Here is a 25,407-nt window from a genome sequence, read left to right as displayed (position 1 = left end):
CTACCGCACAATTGCACTCATTTCACACGCTAGCAAGGTTATGCTTAAAATTCTACAAGGAAGGCTCAAACAGTACGTGGATCGAGAACTCCCAGAAGTGCAAGCTGGATTTAGAAGAGGCAGAGGAACCAGAGACCAAATTGCAAACATGCGCTGGATTATGGAGAAAGCTAGAGAGTTCCAGAAAGACATCTACTTCTGCTTCATTGACTATGCAAAAGCCTTTGACTGTGTCAACCACAGCAAACTATGGCAAGTTCTTAAAGAAATGGGAGTGCCTGATCACCTCATCTGTCTCCTGAGAAATCTCTATGTGGGACAAGAAGCTACAGTTAGAACTGGATATGGAACAACTGATTGGTTCAAAATTGGGAAAGGCGTACGACAAGGCTGTATTTTATCTCCCTGCTTATTTAACTTATATGCAGAATTCATCATGCGAAAGGCTGGGCTGGATGAATCCCAAACTGGAATTAAGATTGCCGGAAGAAATATCAACAACCTCAGATATGCAGATGACACAACCTTGATGGCAGAAAGTGAGGAGGAATTAAAGAACCTTTTAATGAGGGTGAAAGAGGAGAGCGCAAAATATGGTCTGAGGCTCAACATCAAAAAAACGAAGATCATGGCCACTGGTCCCATCACCTCCTGGCAAATAGAAGGGGAAGAAATGGAGGCAGTGAGAGATTTTACTTTCTTGGGCTCCATGATCACTGCAGATGGTGACAGCAGCCACGAAATTAAAAGACGCCTGCTTCTTGGGAGAAGGGCAATGACAGGCCTAGACAGCATCTTGAGAAGTAGAGACGTCACCTTACCAACAAAGGTCCGTATAGTTAAAGCCATGGTTTTCCCAGTAGTGATGTATGGAAGTGAGAGCTGGACCATAAAGAAGGCTGATCGCCGAAGAATTGATGCTTTTGAATTATGGTGCTGGAGAAGACTCTTGAGAGTCCCATGGACTGCAAGAAGATCAAACGCATCCATTCTTAATGAAATCAGCCCTGAGTGCTCACTGGAAGGACAGATCGTGAAGCTGAGGCTCCAGTACTTTGGCCACCTCACGAGAAGAGAAGACTCCCTGGAGAAGACACTGATGCTGGGAAAGACGGAGGGCACAAGGAGAAGGGGGCGACAGAGGATGAGATGGTTGGATAGTGTTTTCGAGGTTACCAGCATGAGTTTGACCAAACTGCGGGAGGTAGTGGAGGACAGGGGTGCCTGGCGTTCTCTGGTCCATGGGGTCACGAAGAGTCGGACACGACTAAACGACTAAACAACAACAACAAAGCTGGACTCCCATTATAACTACAGTTTGCAGATGGTTTCCAATCCTAGGTGAGAAGAAATTTGGTTAGCACAAGTGCATACATAACATTAAACCATGGTGAAATGGAAGGGAATGCACAAGCTCACAGCCCACTATAGATTTCTTAGGTTAACCTGCAATAGGTAATTTCCTAGGTTAAACCTGCAGTAGGTAAATATGAGGGAAGGTTGCATTCCTAAATATTGATGGCTTTCTAGCATATGGTTGGTGGCTGTACATGAAATATTTTTTCAAGCAATTAAACAGTACTAAACTTTTAAGGATTGTGATTGTATTAGTATTAGTTGGTTAAGTTCCTCTCCCCCAACCGCTCCTACTGTGCATAGCAAATTATCTAGTCATGGTAACCTTGAGCAAAGCCCTTGCTAAACTGATATGCAGGAAATAGTTGTTGTTGAAAAGCATTTATTACTGCACAGCATATGTGCCATGAAATACTTCGGAACATTGCAGAGATCAGTTGCATTGCAACTAGTTACACTATTGCTTTTTAGAATTGCAAGTTTAGCAACTAGACACTGCATGTTTCTATTTCACGTGCCTCATAGCTGGTCTGTTTAGTGATCCACTGCTTTTAAATTTGCAATGGCAAATTATTCAAGCACCTGTTCAAGTATTTCAATGCTATGAACTAACTAGTTCACCTCATTATTGTCTAAAATAATTGTTCATTTTGTTTTTGTTTTTACTGCTGTCATTTTTTGTGCTTGTCTCTCTTTCCCAGTGAGGGTTGTCGAAGAGAAAATACAATGAAGAATGTTGGATGTCGCAAGTATGCATTTAATTCCCTGCAGCTGAAGGCTTTCCCCAAGTATTACAGGCCTCCTGAAGGAACTTATGGAAAAGTTGAATCATAAGATTACTCTGTCCTGTAATTAGTTGTTCCGTTAAAAAGAAATGTGGATACACTCAATTTTAGTATATGAACTTTGACAACAGTCAGAAACAATTTTTTGTACGTTTCACTAGTTAATACCAAGCATGTACTTTTATTAAATTGGATTCCATAGGAAAAATATTATTTACTGACCCCTTATAACATGAAAATGTGATGACCGTCTGCTCATGTAACTAGCCATCAGTGTATGTAAGATGCCTGTTCCACTGATTTCTTACTTATATGCCTAAATAAGAAAGGTAATTCCTGGACTGTTGATGATTTTATGAATGAAGTTTAAGCAGCTGTTTCACACATCTTTTTATACTGATTTGATTTGAGATTAAGACTTTCATATAATACTTTTTTAAAAAACCTCAGACTTTGTAAATAGTAAATGAATTGGATGTGAGGCAGTTTGATAAGTTACAAGCAGCATTGTTATGCAGGAGAAGCTAAAACTCAGTTTTTAAGACAGTGCAGCACAGTAATATAAATGCCAGGACCTTAAAATGTTTTCCTTTATGTAGGACACTATCATGTAAGTGGTGTGTACTATACAGCATCAGGAATTGACACAAAGCCCAGATCAAAAACTGGACTGGACCCATGATTCTTTCAGTTGTCTTTAGAAATTTTACAATTCTATACCTTTGAAAAGTAGGCTCAAGGAAGAGAGAGTTGCACATGGCAAAATAGTTAATGTGACTAGTAGTGCTCTGGGCAGAGGACTCAAAAGACAAGGTACACATTCTTAACTGGCTGGCATTGTAAATTAGATACAAAAGTGCATTCTGGTTTGGCCTCTGAAGTGCCAAGGAGGCTGAGTCCTCTGCATATCTGCATCATCAGAGGCATCCAACCTATTTCAGTTTGCACCTCTTTCTGTTTATATCCGTCAGCTTACTGCACACAGCAATGCCATTCAGTGGAATACAAATATTCAGAAGCTCTCTCTCTCTCTTTTCATGCACAAGATGATATTATACAACTTCACTTGTGGAAGCAGCTGTTCGATGTTTGCAAGCCTTTTGCCAAGTATGCTTGCTGGATTTACAGCCTGGTTCTAGGACTGAATTAGATGCACTTTAACCATTTGGAATTGGTGGTTCCTTACTTTCCTCTCTGTCTTCAGCCTTTCAAATATGTTTACTGTATTATATTTAACTTTTACTAGGAGTAAACCCATTGATATTAAAGGCCATGACTAACTTAGACCCATTAATTTCAGTGAGTCTACTCCCCATAATAGTTAAATACAGCCCATAGGTAATGAAAACTATGAAGTACATAAGGGATTCCTACTTTCAGATCATTGATTTAAACAAAAGCCAAATGTTTCTCATGACCCCATAATTCATTGATGATAAGGCTACGCACTGAACTGGTATGGGTGTAACACTAAACCATAGTTCAGTGTTATGTGAATGAGCTTTAGGCTCACACCTCCGTAATTACAACTCTGATGAGGAGTGGGAACTTCTTTTTAAACCAGATGCAGTTTATTGTTATCAGGGGTGCCAACTTGAATAAAATATTGGGGGCCCAGGCAAATCCTACCCCACATAATTGATCACGTGACATGGCACATGCACACCATTTGAATGGCAATACCCATCAACTTTGGGAGGGCCCAGCCCCCTCAAATATTTTATTTTTTGGGGGGGAGGGACCTCGGACCCTAGGAGTCGGCTCCTATGATTGTTATGCCCCAAAGGAACAGACAGTTAGTTTAAACTATGGTTCACTGAAACAAGTCTGGCCAAAATCAAAGCTTATGATACAGTGGTACCTCAGGTTAAGTACTTAATTTGTTCTGGGGGGTCTGTTCTTAACCTGAAACTGTTATTAACCTGAAGCACCACTTAAGCTAACGGGGCCTCCTGCTGCCGCCGCGCCGCCAGAGCACGATTTCTGTTCTCATTCTGAAGCAAAGTTCTTAACCCGAGGTACTATTTCTGGGTTAGCGGAGTCTGTAACCTGAAGCATATGTAACCCGAGGTACCACTGTACTGGCTTGTCTCAACAAATCTTAGTTTAAGCTAACCATTTATCCCTTTTGGACAGAAAAATAAACTGCTGCTTGTTAAAGACAGGAAGTGGAAGTTTCCAAGCTACTCCTCAAACTTCTGTTTAAGGCAGGAAGTTAATGCATCTCTTCTCCTCCTTGGGCTACCCTGGAGGAGGAGCACATGGAAGAGGAGATAGGAGTGTATCAGTTTGAGAGAGAGACTGCTGCTTGTTCACATAATGCTAAATTGTGGTTCAGAATTATTGTCTTCCAATGGAGATACTCATGTGAAAAGCCGCTATTAACAAAACTACCCTTTAGAAAGACACTCATGAATATTAATTGATTGCACCAGTACAAAAAGCAAATGTGTGAATAATGCTTAAGGTAGAACAATACAGTCTTCTGTTGATATGTGACCAGCAGCAAAACAAAAGTGAAATTAAGCACTGATTTTTTAAAATCACGTCATGCTTAATCTTCTGTAGAGTTGTTTAATCCAGTATATAATAACCATTATAACATTTTCATAGTAAGACTGTTTCCCAGAACAAACATCTACACTTTTAAAGTCTACTGAAATTAGTGGTGTTTATGTATAATAACTATGTTTAGGATCATGGGCCCTGTAATGGAAATGGGAAATGTGGTTCAGTTATTCTCCACAAAATAAGAAACCGGTATACATTTTCCAATTTTGTGTTACTTCTCCCAGCTATTTATATTTGCACTTTAATTTCGCAAAGGTTTTCATTGTTTATTCTAGGCCTACAGACATTTGTTATACTATTTGCTTTTTGCAGTTTGATGGCTTAGCTGTGTTGTTACATGTGCTAGTCATGATTTTGCACTAATCATGATTTTGGTGAACTAGTCTTTTATTGCTGTTTCAGCCTTGTTTGCAGTTTCAGTGTTATGAATGCTATGTAACATGTTTAACCTCGGAACTCTGCACCAAGTGTAAACGTTTTTGGTCCATGTTGAAATTGTACTATTGGGAAAACTCATCCTGATATAGCATAAATGTGCATTATTTTGTATTTATTTTATGTTCACCACTCAGTGTATTTTTTGTACATATTAATCATGTACTTAAACACTTAAGTTATTATTTTTCAGCTTTGGAGGAAGGGCTACTGAAAAGATTTCAGTAATTTAATGATTCTCTAAAACTTTGGCAAGCAATGTTTTTAGACACAGAATACTGTCAGCCATCTCTTGGAGCCATAGGGTGTATTTCCCCATTCTTTTAATGGGAAAGGGAAGCTGAAACTTTAGGCCAGATTGGCTAGTATAAATGTTCAGGATCAGATTTCTAGCTATTTTTAGCTATGCCCCCTCTAAATAACAGTGAGCCTTTATTTTACATGCCTACTTGAATTACACTATGGAAAATGGTTTGTTTTTACAATGTTTCATTCACTTTGGTGAGGCTCTGTGGATAGAAATGCATTATATAGCATTGCAATACTTATATGAAGAATTTCCAAACTCCTCATATGTGTCCTTTGAAACCCTCACTTTTTTAAAGATACCAAGCTATAGTACTGCATTAATTATAGGAAAGGGATTCAATATTCTGATTATCTTTGGGTTGTTTGCAATATGTAGAACAACTTTGTCCATGTAATATTTTATAAAGACAATTTGACATATGCATAGATAGGATTCCATTGAGGACAAACTGAATAGAGCTTAATGGAAAATGGAAAACTCTGAAAACATAAATCCATATTAGGAAACTTCATTTAATTGTTTTATTTGAGTGACAGATTGCACAGAAAAGGCATTCTTAAGGAATACTATAACATGAAGTTCTAACTAATTTCTTTTAGTACATTTTAGAAATGAAACCTACTAAAGGGGTATAAAAGAAACTGCTGCTAAGTCTGTTTGTCTCTGTTCTATTAAAACACCCACAGCACAGTTGCCTTTTGGGTTTCATTTATGTATGTAGAGCTATTGTAAAATAGAGCACTGTTTTTGTCTCAACACAGTTGTATTTGCCAAGCTTGGTGCATTGAAAAGTTTATTTTATTTATTTGTTTTGGGGCAGTATTAATATACCATAAACATATGATTACTGTTTTATATAGTCAATTCTTCCAATCCACGTATGCTGTAAATGTGCTAGTCTTTAGGGATAAAATAATAATAAAGAACTGACAAGAATGCTGAGATTAGTATTTTTGTTTCATTAAAAAAAAAGGTAAAATACATTGCAACTTTCAAGGCTATTATATTATACTTTCTAGGGTTTTCCTACTAGCAGGGGGGTCGGGATTTTCTGGGCCCAGTACACTGTATCTGGACTGGGACCAGTGACCACTTGCAAAAGAGGATGCAAACTTGCATGCAACTTGCATGTGCAAATCTATGTTCTCTTTTTGCAGATGGAGGGTCCCAAAAGATAACTTCTAGGGGGTACAACCACCCTGGAAAGATGCATCCTGGTTGCTAGGAAAAAGCAACACATATTCCAAGGGCAGTGGGCCTGGATAGATCAGTTGGTTACGGCAAACCAACCAGATGGGCAGGGTATATATATTATAATTATTAATCCATGGGGGTCCTAAAAGACTGCACTTTTCCCCATCCCTTTTCCTATTTCTGTCGCCTGGTATCCAAACAACTCACTCATCAATCGCAGCTCTGACTTTGCTCAAAGGCTAAAAATATGGGTGGAAATTCCACAGAAATTGCTTAGATGGGTAACTTTCTTTCGTCACCGTCCCCCCAACGAGTGCTAGCATATTGCTTTTTTTCTTTTAATGAAAGTATGGCCACTTGCTAGTGTGGGTTCAGTACATCAGTATCCCTATACCTCTCTCTCAGTGGAACTGCCTACAAGCGGTTGCATTTTGTTTTAAATTTTTATTTAAAGATTTGTTTTTATTGTTGATAAAGGTGGTCCTACTATTGTGCCTTTATTTATTAATAAGGACAAAGAGAGATTTTATTTTTTATCAGTATATATAGTATATATCTTTGTGTAGCTTACAATGAATATAAGCTAAAGATGCTGTTTGGTACAACATATTGCAGAGATGGTATAGAATGATTTATAATTTAAGGGATTTGAGATTTAGGGTATAAGGCCATACATCTTATGTTTATCAAACAGCAGCCTCCCCCACCCCCCACCAAAAAAAGCAAACCACTTCTGAAATTAAGGGAACTCGGTGTTACATAGTATATGACAAGGGGTTGCTGATCTAATAATCTAAGGGGGAGTAAAAAAAGTCCACTGGTATACCCAAGCCTTTGGTCCTGCATAAAGTATTATTTATATAGCATTAGCAAGGTGTATGGCTATGACTGTGCTCATGGTCTTACAATTAAAAATTTGACATGGAACTCACTTTAACGCAAACCAGGAAAGAATGTGATTTTTGGGTACACATACTTAAGACTTGATTACAGGCTTAGCTGTAATGTGGCATGGTAACCAGGGGGCTAAACCAAAGGCTTCACATAAGTGGATTTTGAGGATGCAGGCCAGCAAAGGGGAAGGGGGTGGAATCTTCTGAAGGAGCAGAAAACCTCTGGATGGCTGAAAGGGTGACAATGGAGGACTGAAGGCCACAAACATGGACATATTTGAGGGGCTGTGTCTCCGTCCACTGCTCACCAACCCACTGCCATTCTCCCCATATTAACCGCCTTCCCATGCAACTATTAAGCTCACTTTTCACTTTCCCAAACCACTTTCTAAAGTCACTTTCCTGTTCCACAGCCCTGCTTTGTACCCATTTTCACACACACATCCCTGGTAACTTCCTGCATCTTCCTCCTTCCACACATTGCAACTACTAAGCACCCTTTTCATTTTCTGCCCAGTTATGAAGCCATCATCCCCTTCTATTCTTCAGATGCTGTCATGATCCTGGCTTTCATGTTCAGCCCCCATTCCTACGCCTTCTACTGCCCCCCTTTTTGCAAGCCCCTTTGCACCCCCAATTCTCCCTTCACTCCTTTTTCCCTTCACCCTCCTCCTTACTTTTCTCCCCACCTCTGCACACAGACCACCCCCATTTCCATCCTGATCCGCCTATACTGCAGACCCCTTTGCGCACATACCCCACGCTGATATATGTCACTGTATCTTTAAGATGAATAGAATATTAAGAGCATGTCTGCCAGTTAACTTATTCAGCTAAGGGTCCAGTTGATAGATGTTGTACATATATGGATATTTGCTTGTTAGTTAAACATCCGTTCTACATTACACACTGAATCTGGAAATTCATGTTGAAAACAACAAATGATATCAGAAGTGGGGGGGGGGAGGAATACATTGCAGAAAGGTACTATGGTATATTTGAGGGCTCCACATTCTTTCTCTCTCACACATGAGGCAGCTGAGGAATGGAAGAGGGAGAAGTCTTAAGTACAATGAAGTGAGTGATGCTGAAAGAAAAACATTGCTTTAAACAATGGCAGAACTTTGAATAAAGTGTTCCCATTCTTATTCAAAGTCACTAGTGTCCTTTTCATGCAGTTTGTCTATTAACTTTGCTAACTCTGCAATGGGAGTGGGAACTCTTTACAATATATTTGCAGAAACAACAGAAAGAAATGGTCTCGTTGGCAGGATTTAAATAAACATTTACAACTTTATTTACAGAGAACAAGAAGTATAACAATGTGATAACATAATACTGTATATAAACAGCAGAATGTATCGTTTGATGTAATAAACCAGAAATGGTATTTGAGATAAATCAACAGGGAGGGGGGAAATTGGAAAATGTATGTTCAGCAATGATATTGAATACTTGTTTTGAGAAAAGAAAATCAATAAAAAAAGTTTTTTTAAAAAAAACTTTGAATAAAGTGGGGGTGGGAAAATATTGAGAGGAAAATGGTACAGAACTTTGATGAGGCACTACAAATTCTCCGATGAGGACTGCAGTATGAGGTTTTTACATTATTATTGCATAGATAAGAACGAAATGACCAAGCAACAAGAGATGTGAATGATCTTGGCAAGAGAGTGCTGGATGAGGAAACCAAGATGACAGAATGGAAGGACAGCAATGAGAAAGTTATCGCAGTCTAGGCAACAGATGAACTGAGGGTTAGACTCCAAGTGTTAGACTCCCAATTGGGACCTAAAACATGTCAAAGCCTTTAAACAGCTCACAAAACAGCTGTCACTCAAAAGAAAGAAAAAGTCTCTACATGATAAACTGAAACACCAGATTATCTATGGGAACATATCTATAGTCCATGGGAACAAATCTGAGAGAAAGCAGAGTTTATTTTTTAATGAACAAAGTATAGTCCTAATCCAAAAAAAGAAACTGATGGTAAGATAAATATACCACACAACATGATAAATATTAACATTAGCAAGGCATCCAAGAAAAATTGATGCCAAACAATGCTCTGATCAGGCAATGAGCCGCTGAACAGGAATGATGGCTAGCTATTTGGAAAATCCATTTTATATACATTTCTGGACACAGAGAACTGTCTGACTTTGCTTGCATGTATGGCTTTTAATAAAAACATGAAAGATAAACATTATATTTCCAATGGCAGATATCCTGTACAGGTGATACCAAAAGCCATAGGATTTTATGACAGCACACAGAGAAAGTGCATAAAGAAAGAACAGGTCCCTGAGGGATGCTAACTGAGACAGGGAAGGCAGAGGAAGTCTCTCTCCCTATGGTTATATTGAAGAATCAATTAGACAGGTAGCTCTTTTTTACCTAGCCAAGGTAAATACCAGGATTCCATGCGTTTTCTGTTGCAGAATATCTAATGCCTCTACATATTTTTCTTTGCCCTTCTGAGTAATAAAATATAACTTTCTAGAGGGGTGTGGACAGTTGCCTATCTATTTTGACAGGGTTAAGTGCTAAAATGGAGCATGACTTTACTTCTCATACTACCAAGCTTGGGCAACTAATAGACTTGTACTAATAGACTTTGTCCTATTGATTGACTTCATATCAGATCCATTAACCAGTGATACCCTTACTTCTTCTAAGTGTTTTGCTTCTTGGGTGCTGTAAGGAGTCCATGAGATCATATATTCCTGATCCCCTCCTTCCCCCCCCTTTTTTTTGCTTTTAGACCCCATCTACACTATACATTTAAAGAAGTATTATGCCACTTTAAACAATCATGTTTTCCTGCAAATAACCCTAGGAACTGTAGTTTGTTACTAGGAGAACCCCTTCTCCTCAAAGATCTACAGTTTCCAGAGTCCCCTGGGAAGAAGGATTGCTTATTAAACAATTGGAAATATTACTCTCACACACACTGATTTATAGTGCAAGGCTTTCAGTGCCAAATCAGGAAATCCAGTAATGGATAGCCAATAGAGCATGTAGTTTGGCCCTAAGAGTATTTATTCATTTTGTTTGATTTATATAATCACTTCTCTCTAATTGTTGAGGAGACCTAATATAACCCTACCATTTATTATGTGAGTGGTAAATATTAACTTACACGCCCTTATAAAATGTGTTAGCTCAGGTCAAGTTCCACTGGGTTAGAAGGTAGCAATCAAACATCGGCCTGAAAAGAATTTCACCAATACCAGGTAAGAACACACATTTTAAGTTTAGCTTTTGGGAGGAAAAAAAAGATAATGTGCTGAGCAGTGTGGGTGGGAAAGAGAAAAAACATTTGACTGTTACACAGTACCATATGTCATTATGTGGATCTGATGTCTGGTTTGTATCACCAAGTATATAATTTTCAGTTTAAGTGTGTTTGATAGAGCTCTGAGGCAAATAAAATAAAATAAATTCATGAAGGTAATGGAACAGTAATAGTAATAATACAACCACAATGAACTGTGGAGTATATCATTTTTGGGCTTTATAAGCTCCCAGATTAATATTACATCCTAAAATATAGAGGTATTGTAATACTACTGTCAGCTATTAATAGGTCATGTTCTCCCTAAACAAAGAACTGTAATAGTGAAAGTAGTGAATGAACCAAGATATATCGTATTTTTTGCTCTATAAGACTCACTTTTTCCCTTCCAAAAAATAAGGGGAAATGTGTGTGTCTCTTATGGAGCGAATGCAGGCTGCGCAGCTATCCCAGAAGCCAGAACAGGAAGAGGGATCGCTGCTTTTGCTGCGCAGCAATCCCTCTTGCTGTTCTGGCTTCTGAGATTCAGAATATATATATTTTTTTCCTCCTCCAAAAACTAGGTGCATCTTATGGTCTGGTGTGTCTTATAGAGTGAAAAATACGGTAATTTTGTGTGTGCTGAAGAATCAGCTTTGAAGGTGGGTTATTCATTTATCTAGGAAATCTCATTACACATACATTTAACACAAGAAAATGAGTAATACAGGAAACTTAGATGGCTTTGGAATTCACTTTGTCAGCTATACCATCAAGACAAATGCTACGGCAGGTTTCAGATGTGTTTATTTAAATATTTTATTATACTACCTTTCATAAAAATATCCCAAGGCAATTCACAATAAAACAAAAAAAAAATAAATACAACTGCAACAAAAATAGGATAAACTCAATACGCAGGTATAAATAGCCAGCAAAGGTCTAGAATAAAAAGTATTTAGCAAGTGCTAAACACCCAAAAGATGAGGTGTTTGCCTTATCTCTGAGAGGAAATCGTTCCATAGGCCACCACAACAAGAGGGACCTCTGCAGGTTGCAATGCAACCAGGAAGACCTCACTGGAAGATCTGAATGACCAGATATACTGTTATTATTGGGATCTTAAAGGCACTTGAAGACAGTTTCTGACACCAGCCTATTTTAGCAGTTGCTTTTACCTTCAGGCCAAATTCCCTAAACCTCCATCCCAGCCAAATACACCCACAGCCCTGGAGAACCAATGGGTATAAGCTGCCTCTGAAACTCAAAGCTCCTCTGGTTGTACTTCTGATTCCTTGTATCATGCTCTTCTGGTAAGATTTTTATATAGGGCAGCTTCTCAGACCAATTCATCCCCGGCTCCCGGCTCCTTATCTTCACCAGATGCGTATTAATAACAGAGTATTAATATTCAGGCCTTAGCTTTTCTCCTCACACTACCTTCCTCAACTCCATCAAAATTCAACTGTCCTTAACCAACAGTTAATGTCCAACCATAAAACTGCTGGACAACTGGAGTCTGCTGCCACCCAGACCAATCAGAAAGAAGTTACCTGACCAAGGAGCCGCCCAATAAATTCTCCCAGAGATCATCTCTCCCCCCAGAACCTATCACCAAGCAGCTACTGTTTAATTTATTATTATTATTATTATTATTATTATTATTATTATTATTATTATTATTATTATATTGGTATATAGCCTGTGTATACACACACACCTGTAGATCTCAATGTGGTTCACAACATCAAAATACAAGATAAAAACACAATAAAAACAACAACACAAACCACAAACCAATAACACCCCTCCCCCACAAACATTTGAAAGGGTACAGGATGCTAATCAGCCCAAGGCCTGGTTGAAGAGGAACATTTTTGCCTGGTGCCTAAAAGCGTATAATAGGCTTGCAACACACACAATAACGACACAAACATCAAACTTCGACAATCACAGAGGTCACTTAATATTTTTTGCTTTCAGCGCAAGCATGTCATTTTGCGAAGGGGCAGGGTAACCATGGGGCTAATAATGACTCGTAAGCTACTTTGCAGTATTTCAGCACAAAAAGGGGAGTGTGGCAAAAGGAGGGATGCACTGAACAAACAAAGGTGCCCAGGTATTACTCACCTGCAGGAGTCTGGTGGCTGCTGCTACTTCTAGTAGCATTCTGGGGTGCCAGTGGTGAGTCAAAGATAGAGTATGTTCTCTACAGCATCTGATTAAAAAGAAAGAAAGAATTATTTAAGGAGTCTAGAGTCTTTTCTATGAACATAGCCCTAGAATTCGGAAATATGCCACCCATCTTCCAGCAATTTAAAAAAAGGCACACACCTTCAAGATAAGGCATGGCTGATATTTCCTTTCCATAGTGCATGCTTTCTGCGATCCCCTGTATGGGACAGCTGCATATATTCCTGCATTGCAGGGTGGCTGGACTAGATGACCCTCGGGGTCCCTTCCAACTCTCTCTAATTCTAACTTCGGGTTGGCATGCCCTGAAGAGGAGTGTGCTGCAGCAGCAACTCTGGAAAGGTGATGTGGAGGATTCAACATGGGCTGTGGTGGGGACAGGAGGATCAGGAATAAAAAAAAATGGAGAGAGTTCCTCACAATTCACAAGGTATAGCTTCTGGCTGAACAAGCTGCTCATTATTACTCACGAAGCTACAGGTGCTGCTTCCATTATTACATTTGCAACCTACCCCCCCCCCCCGTGATAGGAATTTTATGGTCTTAGATATATGGTAATGTTCATAAGTGTACCAACCAAGCACGTACATAGATCAACGGAAGACCGACCTGGAACCATTTTGATTCCTAAACTGAGCAAATGTTTTCTCTGCTAGGTCAAAGTGGGAAACCTCCCCATTGTCTCTTTCCTCACAAATCCTGTCTTAAGGGCACATTTAAGATATGAATAGGGTGTGAGCCTGTGACCTGGGCCCAGGAACTAAGTATTTATCATTACAAAAGACTAGCCAGGCTCCCCAGGAAATCCAATCAAGTAACCTGCCAGAGAGGAGAAAAACAACATTCAAATTTCTGTTTAGACCGCCTTTTCTGTGATGTAGGTGTGATGTATCTGAGGGGTGGTCTTAGGTTACACCCCTTCTGTGATGTATGTATGATGTTTCTGGGGTGGTCTTGATCTACAGGGTGGCAATTTCAAAAGTCTTTATAAGGTTTTGCGCGCTATTTTTCTGGGTTCCTCCTCTCCTGCGGGTGAGGGGAGCACCCTGTTGCAACAGATCAATAAAGATCAAGCTGACTAGCTGCTTTGCTTCTCAATATTCTCTGCTTGGCCTCTGTTATCTTCTCCTACCAATAGGGAACCTATGTAAGGACTCTATATGGGCTCTTGGATACCCCATAAGGGAAAAGGGCATTTTTTGTTTACAACACCGCGCCCCCCCCCCCGCTCCAGCGCAAGGGGACAAAGATAACCACCTGCACTTTATTGACATTCTGCTTCAGGCCACGACCGTCGTCCCAACTGAGACCACCCCCACCCCGGCTGCCGCCAGCAACACACACAGGCAGACCTCGACGGCCCCCCTCCCCTCCACCCCAGGCTATGCGTTTTCAGCCCCTATCCCTCCTCCCCACGGCGAAAAAGCCGTTACGCGTGGAGGCCAGCGCTTGCCTTCTGCAGCTTAGGCCGCGGCTGCCGTAGCAACGGCGCCGACCAGCCTCCCTCCCCTGTCCCTCTCACCTCGCGCGAACTCGTGGACGAAGCGACTCGTGATTGGCCAGCTTGCCTCTCTGTGAGCAGCGGGAGGCCTTTCGGCGCGCGACAACGAGAGTGAACCGCGGCCGCTCTCTCTTATTGCAGGTAAGAGGCGGGGGGGGGGGCGTGAAAGAGAGGAGCCCGCTATTCATTGGAGGGTCGGGGGAGAAAGAGCCCGCCCCCGACGTTGCTCCCTGCGGCCGGGTTGGAAGGAAGGTGGTCCTGGCCACGTGCTCGCTCCCTCGCTCGCACCTGCAGGCTGTTTAATTTATTGGCATGCGGGCGGCCACGTTTTCCCCCTCTGGGACGTTTTGTCCAGATGTTTGTCCTGGCTTTTGCTTTCTAACCCACTCAGGTCTGCCCCCACCCCCAAAATAAAACCCCCATCTTTTGGCAGAAAAACAGTATTTTTTTCCTGTAAAACAATATTTGTAACCGAGTTTGCTAAAGTAGATCTTGTCAGAAATGAACGACGGATTTTTAAAAACCAGCTAAACGCAAAATACTGTATCTTTAAAGACCATAACCAACTTGTCTCAATTGTATATTGCTTTATACTACACCGTGGTCAATTTCCACGTTATCTCTGCCGTTGTTGCATTTTGCAACAGTTGCATAAGAGGCAGGAAATCCATTAAGTACAGTTACTCCCTGTAATCTTCGTCCTCGTCATCATTGTTACTACGGTACTTTAAGCTGTATGCTTTCTCGAGGAGATGTGCCCAAAGCAGCTTAGCAACACAGCAGTGCAACAACAGGAATGTGTATTAACCCAGCGTCGTTATTACAATAACTGCAAAATATTGTTGCAGCTTAGATAATGAAACAAATTGTTCATGACGTACATTTTGCAGACTAGAGGCCACCTCTTCAGTAGCATGGAAGGTTTTCTCAAGTTGGCAGGTGCACAAAGTTGGAGAGAATCTCAGTAAGCTCTGGTCCTCATTTCCATTCTGTCTTGGGGTTATTTTTGTGTTCTTTCCTTTGTCTGTTGTATATATTGCTTCTCTCTTTATTGCATAACTGAAAATCTAATTTGAAAAACTAAAAAAAGATCCAGTAATAGTCACCTATTCATTCATTCAGTTCAATTCAAAACAGAGCACAGTTATGGAGGCCAGTGATGGGGGAAAGCTGCACTCCTGGAATTCTACTGATTATGCATCTTCTAAAGCATAGAATCCTATTGGACAAAGTGTAAAACCTAAACGCCTCTCGTGGTGACAGTGAATGAAGTCCAAGCATTTTTGCACTTGTGATAAGCTGACAACCACCATAATTTAGAGACAGCTGTCCAATATTTAGCTTTTTGCCAAGTGGGCTAGTGTTGGTCATGATCCTGTTGCTGCCCTGGTTTAAGTGTGGAGTGAAGATGAAAGAGGCATTTGGTGTCTCACTTGCTTTCCCCATGCCCTTGAGTGTAAGACACCCCAGAGGAGGGGTAGAAGATCTTCCTAAATATGTTTTGTGTGTATGAGCATCCCTCTGTTACCACAGTTCCACTGGTCTGGTGGTCAATATGATACAAAGCTTGTTTATTTAAATTATTTGTTTTACTTTTTCATAGGCATTTCTAAAATGAAGAAACTTCTGCTGGTTGATGTTGATTGTGGTGTTGATGATGCTCAAGCTATTATGATGGCCCTGGCATCTCCCAATGTCGAAGTCCTGGGGATTACTTGCTGTTATGGAAACAGCATCTTGGAAAATATATGTAAAAATGTACTTCGTGTGTTACATATTTGTAACAAGCTTGAGGTAATCTGTTCCTGCTGAATAATCTTTCAAACAAATTTTGCATTATAGTGTCATGATGTGGTCTTCATAAATGAGACACAGATAGCTTGATCTTATCTACTGTACTTGCTTCCAAGTAGTGTCTATTTTTACACATAATGGCAATCACTGAGAACATTTGGTTGAGCCAACTGGCTTCAACCAGAAGCCACCACTGAATTTTCCTGGTCCCATGGTGTAGAATACTCTTCCACCAGAGATTCAGTAAACATCTGCTGCTAATTTTCAGGTATCTCTTGAAAACCTTTTTATGCTGGCAGGCCTCTTCAGGCGATTAAACTTTTTCAAGATGAATCAGTCAATTTATGATTATTCTGCATTGTCTTATTATAGTATCTTGTGGTTTTTTGTTTGTTTGTTGCCATATAAATTGTTGCACACTGCCTTGATATTTTATATGAACGGGTGGTTTATCAGTATTATTATTCATAAATAAATAAATGTGGCTGCATCTGTGATCTTAAAGATTGCAGCTGCTTCTCTTAATGGTTTACTGCCTTCTATTAATAGTGATCCATGTGGCTATTACAAAAACATGCATGATTACCTGGATGTGGGTATGTCTGTATTTCATTGTTTGCAGTGGACGTTATTACCAAGTAAATGTGATCAGGGTTTCAGTTTAAGGAGGCATTCTTGCAACAGAATTTTAAGATTTTAAATGTGATTAGGATTGTGGTACAGAAAGTAAACAGAAGTGGCCATCATGAGCAGGGGAGTTCTGTGCATCAGTTCCCTAAACGTAAGACAGGAGACATATGTTCCTTTCCACGGATTACACTTGGATTCAAGATTAGCTCTTGTCATTCCTTCTGTTCTGATGTAAAGTGGGCTTCCAATATGAGAAGGATTAAAAAAAGCCAAAAACCCCTTAGATACTTATTTCCCTAGTCTGATATAAAGATAGATCTCAGTTGCGTAAAAAAGAAAAGAAAAAGTGCTTGTCAAATGCATGTGGGTAAAGGCAAAGAATGAATGCATGACAGTAAGATCTAATTAAGCCTTGTCAAAGAAAATGCAAAAGGGTCTTATCATCCTTTAGTTACTATTGATTTGTTTTAAAAAGCTATGGATGCTTGCATGAGATCTCGTAGGAGATCAGACAGCCCCACAGTATCCCAGAACCGGCATGCCAAGAGGGCCTTCCCACCCCGCAGCAAGGCAGAGAACTTAAAAGCTCTTTTTGCACATGGTCCACTTGGGTTACCGGTGTGAAAAGAGCTTTTTTAAGATCTCTGCCTTGCTTGGGGGGCAAGGCCTGCTCAGCTTGTCAGCTCTGGAAGGCTAGGGATGCTCACACAGGAGCAGTTCCAAGACGACAGTTTGAGTACACGTGTTTTTGCTTATATGGAACCCCTCACATAATATGTGATCGTATAGTGTGTGTGTGTGTGTGTGTGTGTGTGTGTCTGTGTGTAAAATTGACACCTGTAACTGTATAATTTGTAGTACAGCATTCACAGGCAAGACTGAAGCAGGTTTGGATACGAACAGATAAAAATTTAGTAATCCATAAGAAATGATGGGATAGATGCAGGATAGATATGGATTGTGGCTGATGTTGTGTGTACACCACTTTCCAAACCCACAGTGGAGCACACTGGATGCAGAGTAAATGGGAGTGTGTGCACAGCCTTAGTCACAGTTTGGCCTAAGCCCAACCCCTGCAGATTAACTAGTTGACAATAAAAGCTATTTGACATCTGTATTTCATTTTGGCGGCATCAATGGTTTTTGTCTTAAAATTAAAATCACATGGTTGTCATATCTTGCATAGATTCCAGTTTATCCTGGTGCCTCATCTCCTATACTTGGTGGACCTGTGGAAGGGGCAGATTATCATGGAAAAGATGGACTGGGCGATGTTCCAGATCCCAACGCTCCAGGATTAGAGCTTCTGCAGGAAGAACATGCTGTGCTTGCAATGTTAAGAATAGTCAATGAACGACCGGGTCAGGTGAAATGATATAAAATTCATTCAGCTCCTCCCTAGTGAATTTTACTATTCAAAGTAGACATGGATCCAAAAGCATGTGGATACATATAAAAAGTTAGCAGGATCCTTTCCAGAAGGCAGTTGGCAGTAGATCACTGTGTGAGAGAGAGGTGATCATCTAGATAGAGCACACTCTAATGTCTTTTAAATATTTTCTCTCTCTCGTATATCAGCGCTTTGGGAGTTTAGCTTCCCTAAAGTTCCTTGGTCTTCATAACCCTTTCAAAAATAAAAATAAAATTGCCCCTTACAGACTGAGTGAACTGCACTGTTTCCCATCACATTTCATTTCTACACGACGCACTGGTTTCCTTAAATTCAATTAAATACTAAATATTAAATAAATTCAATTTAAATACTGTACTCTTATTCACTTCCCTTCTTTCATAGTTCTTGTATTTTGTAGGTGAATAATGAAGGTTTCTCTCCCGGTACAAATAGCAATGGGATGATCTTCGTTGGTATTTCAGTGGAAGGGAAATGATTAAATACTCCCTTCCCACCTTCCCGCTGTCCTACTCAGGTCCCCTTGCCCCTTCCGTGGCTGATATTTACATTTTTAGAATATATATATACTGGAATATGTGTGTGTGTGTGTTAGTGACAGATCTAGTTTGGTTCTAAGAATCATCCCGGTGGGTGAAGATGGGCCAAGAGGAAATGGATTTTTTTCGGTAAGGAGAGGAAAGTAGTACAGGGGTGCAGGTATTGGTGGTGTGGGTGGGTAAGAAATGGCTGGAGGAAAGAGACTATATGGCTCTGGAGGGAAAAGCATACATAATAAATTTAGCACAGGGGCTGTATAGTGGTGGACATGTGGACTTACTAAAAGGAGTTTCGATAGTACCGTATTTTGCTCCTTCTGTCACCAATGCTTCTGCAGTGATGACGATTGTTTGTATAATTTGTGTACAGCTTAGTATTTCCTTAGAAATACAACCCTAACCCCTCCCTTAGAGCCCCAGCTGTGTTGTTATTGCTAGGGAACATAATGCTGCTAATAATGCTTAACATACTGGGCTTTTCGAGCGTTCAGTGCATTTAGCAGACATTAACTCATCTCCGGCTTCTGTGGCAGAAGAGGGTGGTGGCACCATCCTCATGTTGTGGAAGAGCGAGATTTCCCGTCCACGCCATAGCAATGACACTTCATGGGAACTGTAGCTCCATACAGAGACCTGATCATGCAGACTCCCTTCAAAACAGGGAAGAATTATGCAAACAAGGTGCTCTGTGTCATCGGGCATTGACATGGGGTGCCTGGTTCTCGTTAAAATTTAGCACTGGTCATAACAGCTTCCTATGTGCATATGAGATCATGGGTGTGCGCTGTTTGAACTGGGGATTTCTTAACTCATAGTTCCTTATTTGGTGTTATTATTGTATGGTTGTCAGCTGCCCAGAAAAAGATATAGCCCTGACCAGGTCTTTTTCCTGGAGCTCAGCGGCGACTATTTAACTACAGAGGGGTTGTCAACACAAGACAGCACAGCTATGAAATAAGTCACTTCAATGAATTGTTGTGTATGTTTTATAGGTTTCTCTAGTTGCTATGGGTCCCTTGACCAATTTAGCGCTGGCCGTGAAAATGGACCCAACATTTCCTAAGAAACTTAAAAATGTGTTCATCATGGGAGGAAATACGGAAGGTAAATCAAGAGGGCTTGTTAGGCATGTTTGTATGTAATTGTTTTGTCTCTTAATATTTCACAAGTGAGCTGCTTTTTAAAGAATATTCTTGCCTGCAGAACACTTGTGTTTCAGTGTTTTGCAGCAACAAGTTATGTTGAGTCATCATTCAAGTACTTATCTTGTCTTAGTTGTTACCTTGATGGTTCAGCAACTGAATTTGCAAGAAATCCTCCTGATTATTCCTGAAGACAGCATACTTTTCTTTTGTGTGGGAATTTTGTTGCCTACTTTGGAGACATTTGAAACAACTATGCATTAGTCCATACTTCCGGTTGTTCCATGCCTAGAAAGCATGGGTCCAAGCTGTTTCCCACTTGTCCCTTGTTTTCTCCACGTGGGGTCTCAGTGGTTTTGCATTTGCCTTGCAGCTTCCCCATGGAAAACATGCTCCTTTTTAAAAAAAATTGGGCATTAGAGACTCCTCCAAGTGTGATTGTGCTCCTTCTGGTATCTGAACGCAGGAAATGTAGCTCCAAAGGAAATCGCTGGGTCTCCCTGCCTTGGAGTGTCAGTTTGTTTCCCGCCTTTGCTTGAAGCAGACCATTCCATCACATGAATTCCACATTCTTCCAGCCTCTTCTGTCTCTCTGACTGCGCCTTTTTAAGATTGGTGCAGTTTATGAGTTTGTATGGGCTTTTTGTTCACATATGACAATATACATGTTTGGCGGCGGGGGTGGAATTGTCCTGCACCTGTGGCAAATAACAAAGAGCTGTTGTGAAGGAAGCAGCTGTTAGAAACTGAACGAATTGTCCCACAGAAAGCTAAAGTAGCTCTTTTTTGTTTCTATTAGCCAGAGGAAATACTACAGTCTGTGGAGAATTCAATTTTGCAACAGACCCAGAAGCTGCTTACATTGTCTTAAATGAGTACACCTGCCCAACTTACATTGCATCATGGGAGTTCACATGTTCCTGCCCACTATCCTGGGTAAGGTATTAATGATCTGTTAATATCTAGGCAAGTGTTTCAGCTTGATCAAGTGGCAGCAACCCTACATGTAGTTACCTGGAAGTAAGCCCCACTGAACTCAATGGTTCTCATTTCTGAGTAGACATGTATAGGATTGCATCTGGGTTGTATCCAACATTAGTCCTGTTTAGAATAGGCCCACTGAAATGAGTGACCATGAGTAACTTAGGTCCATCAGTTTCAATGGGTCTGCCCTGAACGTGACTTAGTTGGTAACTGATTTTTAAAAAACTAAATTGAATATGACAAGTCTATTTTATATAAAGAAATCTATCATCCTCATGACTATATATCCATTGGGAGCTAAAATGATTAATTCTTGCCACTGTGAATTCCCTGTGGAACATTACTGATGTCAAGGTCAATAATGTTTATTCTGGAGTTTTTACTTAACTTTTTATGCAGTTGAATAGTTCTCTTTTTTAAAAAAAGCCCAAACTGTTATTTACTTTGCAGGAATTCTACCATGAATGGGTTAACCAGAAAACTGAGAAAGCTATGTTCATGAAGAAAATATTTTCTCATTCTTTTGAATTCTCAAAAATCTTGGGGGAAAATCCAGGTGAAAAAGAATGGCGTTCAGGGTTTGTTCCATGTGATTCCTACGCTATGGCAGCTGCCATCGAAGAGAATTTTGTAACAGAATACACAGCAATTGGTGTAACTGTTGAGCTCAAAGGTTCACTAACAAGAGGAATGATGGTAGTGGACTGGAGTAACAAACTGAACAAGGAGAACAAAGCTTTCATAATGAAAAATTGTGATTTAGGGAAGTTCCAGTCCCTTCTGCTAGCTGCTTTAAAATAATAATAATATTTTGTATTGTTATAAGGACTTACTGAAGTTCCTTCCTCAAGCATACATATAATGGGCATCCTGATCTCTGATGTTGCTATCCAATCAGGTTTGTGTTGCAATACCTAAAATTACATTGCGGTTGTTGATTTTTTATTTTTTTTAAAAAACACACCAATCAAGTGGTATATTAATTATATGAAAACAAAAAACAAAAACAAAAAAAATCAGAAGCCACATCACAAAGGGGTTTTCAGCCTCCTTTACTAGCACAGAACATATAGCTGGAAGAGGGTGAAAGATACCCATCCTCTGGGACTCCCAAGATTTGGCTCTAAAATAACTCATTTCATGACACTGGCCTCCATTTGAAGAGTGAGCTGATGGCATAATGCAGGGAGCTAAGCCAGTTGCATAGCCAGAGCAATATTAGGTTGGTAGGCATCAACACTGCTGCCATTTGTATTGCTTCTATTGCTGAAAAAAAATATTGTGAAAGGTCCAAATTGAACTTGCACCACTGAGAGAGAATCCATAGGACTTAAGACATCTCGCGAGTTACCTCAGAACGTTAAAAACCCATGTTGTCTGGTAGACTGAAATAGATGCTTAGTTATTTAATATTGATTTATCTGCAAATAACGGGCAAAAATTCTATTAGGGAGTAGTGAAATTAGTATACACACATTGAGCACAATCTAGAGAAAAACAAGCATGGTTTTAGAATTACTTTCACGGAATAAATTTGCCATTAGATCCAATAATGTTTACATTAACTTTCAGAAAGCACACACCAATTATTTTACACGATATTTTTTTGTGTAATAGCCACATAGAATAAACTACGTGAAATGCTGGAAAGTTTTGTTAATTTAGAAGCACAAGGGGGAAATAAATTACATGAATATGCTACATCAGCATTGACAGAAGGAAAGTACAGTCATACCTTGGGTTACAGATGCTTCAGGTTGCATTTTTTCGGTTTGCGGACCACCGAAACCCGGAAGTACCGGAATTGCTCTTTGCGCATGCACAGATGTGCCGCTGCAGGTTGCACACACTGCGGGTTGTAAGCGTGCATCCCGCACGGATCACGTTCGCCACCCGAGCGTCCACTGTAATGCTGTAATCATTATGTTCATGTGTACAGAATCAGTTAAATTAATAAACCACATCTACAGATCTGATTAATAGAGTCAATTTATTGTAGAAAATATTGAACTAAGTCTGTATATGCGTGTGTGTTCATGCACATACACACACACACATTTTAAAACATTTAATAAAATACTATTTAAAAAATTGAAAAGTGCACTCCACTTTCTCTAGATTGTAGCTGTGAATCATAATAACTCTGCTAGCTTTTGTGCCATTTGCTCGGGGCAAGACGCAAGAACAACGAGATAGAGGCGTGTGTACCAAGTATTTTGAAAACTTGCTGTAGGTTCTTAGAAGTTCTGTTGGGTCAGACTGGAGTGGAAACAGTGTGCACTAAGTTCTAGGAGGAATAGGATCCTGGAGCAGATGGTGTCTTTTCTAGTCATTCCTCAAAGGGAACTCTGCCTTTGGCCTAAACCCAATAGTTATCTACTGTACATGAGATTCATAGGAAAGTGATGGCACCCTTGCTGCCCCATCATCCCACTGATATGGTCAGAATCTTTAATATCAATTCATTTCTACACCCATGTAGTCTTATACATATTTCTTTTGAGTACTGAAGGATGCTGTTTACCATTCTGCAAACTTTTAAAGATATAATTATATAAATTAACATCATTACACTCCATTACTCCTTGTATGGCAAAGCAGCCAGTTTTAAAAACCACCAGCGGGGGAATTGGGGGAAAGGAGTAATGCTTTGCAGAAAACCCTTCCCTTCCACCCTCCAAAATAGTCGCCTATTAGTACAGTGTAAGTGATTTTCTTACTAAATTTATATTTTCCCCAAAACCTTGTTTTAAAGACTTGCTAGTTCAAAGAAATTGGTTACAGACTACCTTGTATCTAACAATGAATACAATTTGGCCAGAAGGTGGTGCTGTCGATCTACAACTGCAGCTTTGGAAAATGAACTGTAGCTTAGCAGCAAAGCGTTCCACGTTCAATACCTGGTATCTCCAAGTAAATCTGGAAAAAGATTCTGGTCTGAAACAATGGAGAGTCACTGTCAGTCAGTGTAGAGAACACTCTGCTAGATTGACAGATCACCCGATTCTCAACAAGGCAGCTTCCTTAGTTCCCCAAAACCAGTCCCTTATGGCACAGAAAATTGAGTCTTATTTCTAAATCAGGGAAAAGGTGGGAAGAATGTTATGTTGCAGCATTTATTGTAAAACCTGCTGACCTTGCAATATTGTTTCCATTGCCAGCTCATTTTTGGTTGTTTTCCCTGCACAGAAAGGACACTGCAGGGGAGTTTATATGGTTCATTACGAAGTAGTTTCAAGATAGCACTTCAGCAGCAAATTATTGTCATTGTACGCTTTAGTCTCACTGTTTCGCCACACTTCCCTAGGCAGTGCAAAGCTTGAGGGGCAGCACTATCCAGGGGCTGGCTTTACTTGGAGATCACTACGTTTTGTAATATTTGATGTATAAATGAAGAAGCAGAGCATTCATACAAGCAGCAAATCCACTGTCCCATTTCAGACTTCCAGAGTGAGGCACCCCAAGATGCTTCAGCAATTTGCCTTTTGTCACTTGCATTTATGTTTCTTTCCTTCCTTTTTCTCTCTCTTCCTCTCAGCCCTACCCATCAGAGCCACTCCCAGCAGGGAAAGGGAGAGAAAAAACGGTTACCTCCCTAGTCCCATTCGTCCCTCCCATTCAGAGCACTCAAGGAAGATCTTCAGCTACTTTCTAGCCTGTTAGCTGAGGAAGGAATCATTAACCACCCACCTCAAATCATTAGCCTTCCTTCAACTTGTCTCAGGACTGTTAGGACAAACCAAAATACGAAAGTAGTGGGCAAGCTTTCAAATTTTCCTGAAAGCTGGATGGAGAGAGAAGAGAGGGAAAACAACAGCACCAACCAGGCTGGACATATTATTATTATTATTATTATTATTATTATTATTATTATTATTAAGCCGGGATAGCTCAGTCAATAGAGCATGACACTCTTAATCTCAGGGTTCATGGGTTCAAGTCCCAAGTTGGACAAAAGATTCCTGTGTTGCAGGGGGTCAGACTAGATGATCCTCAGGGTCCCTTTCAACTACAGTTCTATGAATCTATACCACCCTTCATCCAAAGATCATGGATATATATACACACACACACACACACACACACACACACACACCCCAAAAAAACATGTAACATTATAACAAACGAAAACAATATCCCCCCCGCCCCCCGTTAGAAAACTATAGATTATTTAATTAGCCAAAGGCCTGGGAGAAGAGGAATGTTTTTGCCTGGCGCCTAAAGATATGTAACAAAGGCGCCAGGTGAGCCTCCTTGGGAATTACAGGTAACAAAAGGAGAGAAAGAACAAAACCAAAACAAATTGTCATGTTTTACCATCAGAACCACAGCATGCCAGGTAATCTTTCTAACTGTGTAAAGCTTGACTTGCAGCAACCTGGACTAAGCAAG

At 40.2% G+C, this 25,407-nt stretch overlaps 2 protein-coding genes and 2 long non-coding RNA genes across 14 annotated transcripts in view; 2 read left to right on the top strand and 2 right to left on the bottom strand.

The window, feature by feature from the left end:
* Positions 1-3,849, top strand: part of INPP4A (inositol polyphosphate-4-phosphatase type I A) — a 106,187-nt gene extending 102,338 nt beyond the window's left edge. For all 7 annotated transcript variants that reach the window (XM_053384138.1, XM_053384134.1, XM_053384140.1 and 4 more), the window contains one exon: positions 2,058-3,849. In XM_053384138.1, coding sequence (XP_053240113.1) covers positions 2,058-2,190 — 133 coding nt within the window. In that variant the 3' untranslated portion in view covers positions 2,191-3,849. The remainder of the gene's footprint in view (positions 1-2,057) is intronic.
* LOC128411761 (uncharacterized) overlaps positions 1-16,216 on the bottom strand; it is a 36,875-nt gene extending 20,659 nt beyond the window's left edge. The window contains exons 1-3 of one of the 5 annotated variants that reach the window (XR_008329903.1): positions 16,109-16,216; positions 14,537-14,644; positions 12,952-13,039 (exon numbers count right to left, since the gene is read on the bottom strand). This is a non-coding gene — a long non-coding RNA (uncharacterized LOC128411761). Of the gene's footprint in view, positions 1-12,951; positions 13,040-13,155; positions 13,381-14,271; positions 14,364-14,536; positions 14,645-15,396; positions 15,419-16,108 lie in introns of those variants that run through there. The other 4 variants (XR_008329907.1, XR_008329906.1, XR_008329904.1 and 1 more) reach the window with 4 other exon arrangements.
* On the top strand, positions 16,130-22,991 carry LOC128411757 (uncharacterized). The gene is made up of 5 exons (XM_053384153.1): positions 16,130-16,309; positions 18,126-18,305; positions 19,882-19,993; positions 20,831-20,967; positions 21,466-22,991. The coding sequence occupies exons 1-5, from the start codon at positions 16,130-16,132 to the stop codon at positions 21,814-21,816; spliced, it is 960 nt and encodes a 319-aa protein (XP_053240128.1). The 3' UTR covers positions 21,817-22,991.
* Positions 22,954-24,837, bottom strand: LOC128411762 (uncharacterized). Its single transcript, XR_008329908.1, has 2 exons — positions 23,916-24,837; positions 22,954-23,879 (listed from the first exon to the last, which is right to left on the bottom strand). It is a non-coding gene; the product is annotated as an uncharacterized LOC128411762 (long non-coding RNA).
* Between the last annotated feature and the right edge of the window lie 570 nt (positions 24,838-25,407).

The sequence above is a fragment of the Podarcis raffonei genome, chromosome 4, assembly GCF_027172205.1.
Source record: "Podarcis raffonei isolate rPodRaf1 chromosome 4, rPodRaf1.pri, whole genome shotgun sequence".
NCBI classification, from domain to species: Eukaryota; Metazoa; Chordata; class Lepidosauria; order Squamata; family Lacertidae; genus Podarcis; species Podarcis raffonei.
The sequence above is the reverse complement of the archived record's forward strand: the minus strand, read 5'-3'. Positions and strand labels throughout refer to the sequence as shown.

Coding starts and splice junctions, on each gene's coding strand:
- LOC128411757 (XM_053384153.1), top strand. CDS start 16,130: ATGAAGAAACTTCTGCTGGTTGATGTTGATTGTGGTGTTGATGATGCT. Junction 16,310..18,125: donor ATATTTGTAACAAGCTTGAG/GTAATCTGTTCC, acceptor TATCTTGCATAG/ATTCCAGTTTATCCTGGTGC. Junction 18,306..19,881: donor TCAATGAACGACCGGGTCAG/GTGAAATGATAT, acceptor TATGTTTTATAG/GTTTCTCTAGTTGCTATGGG.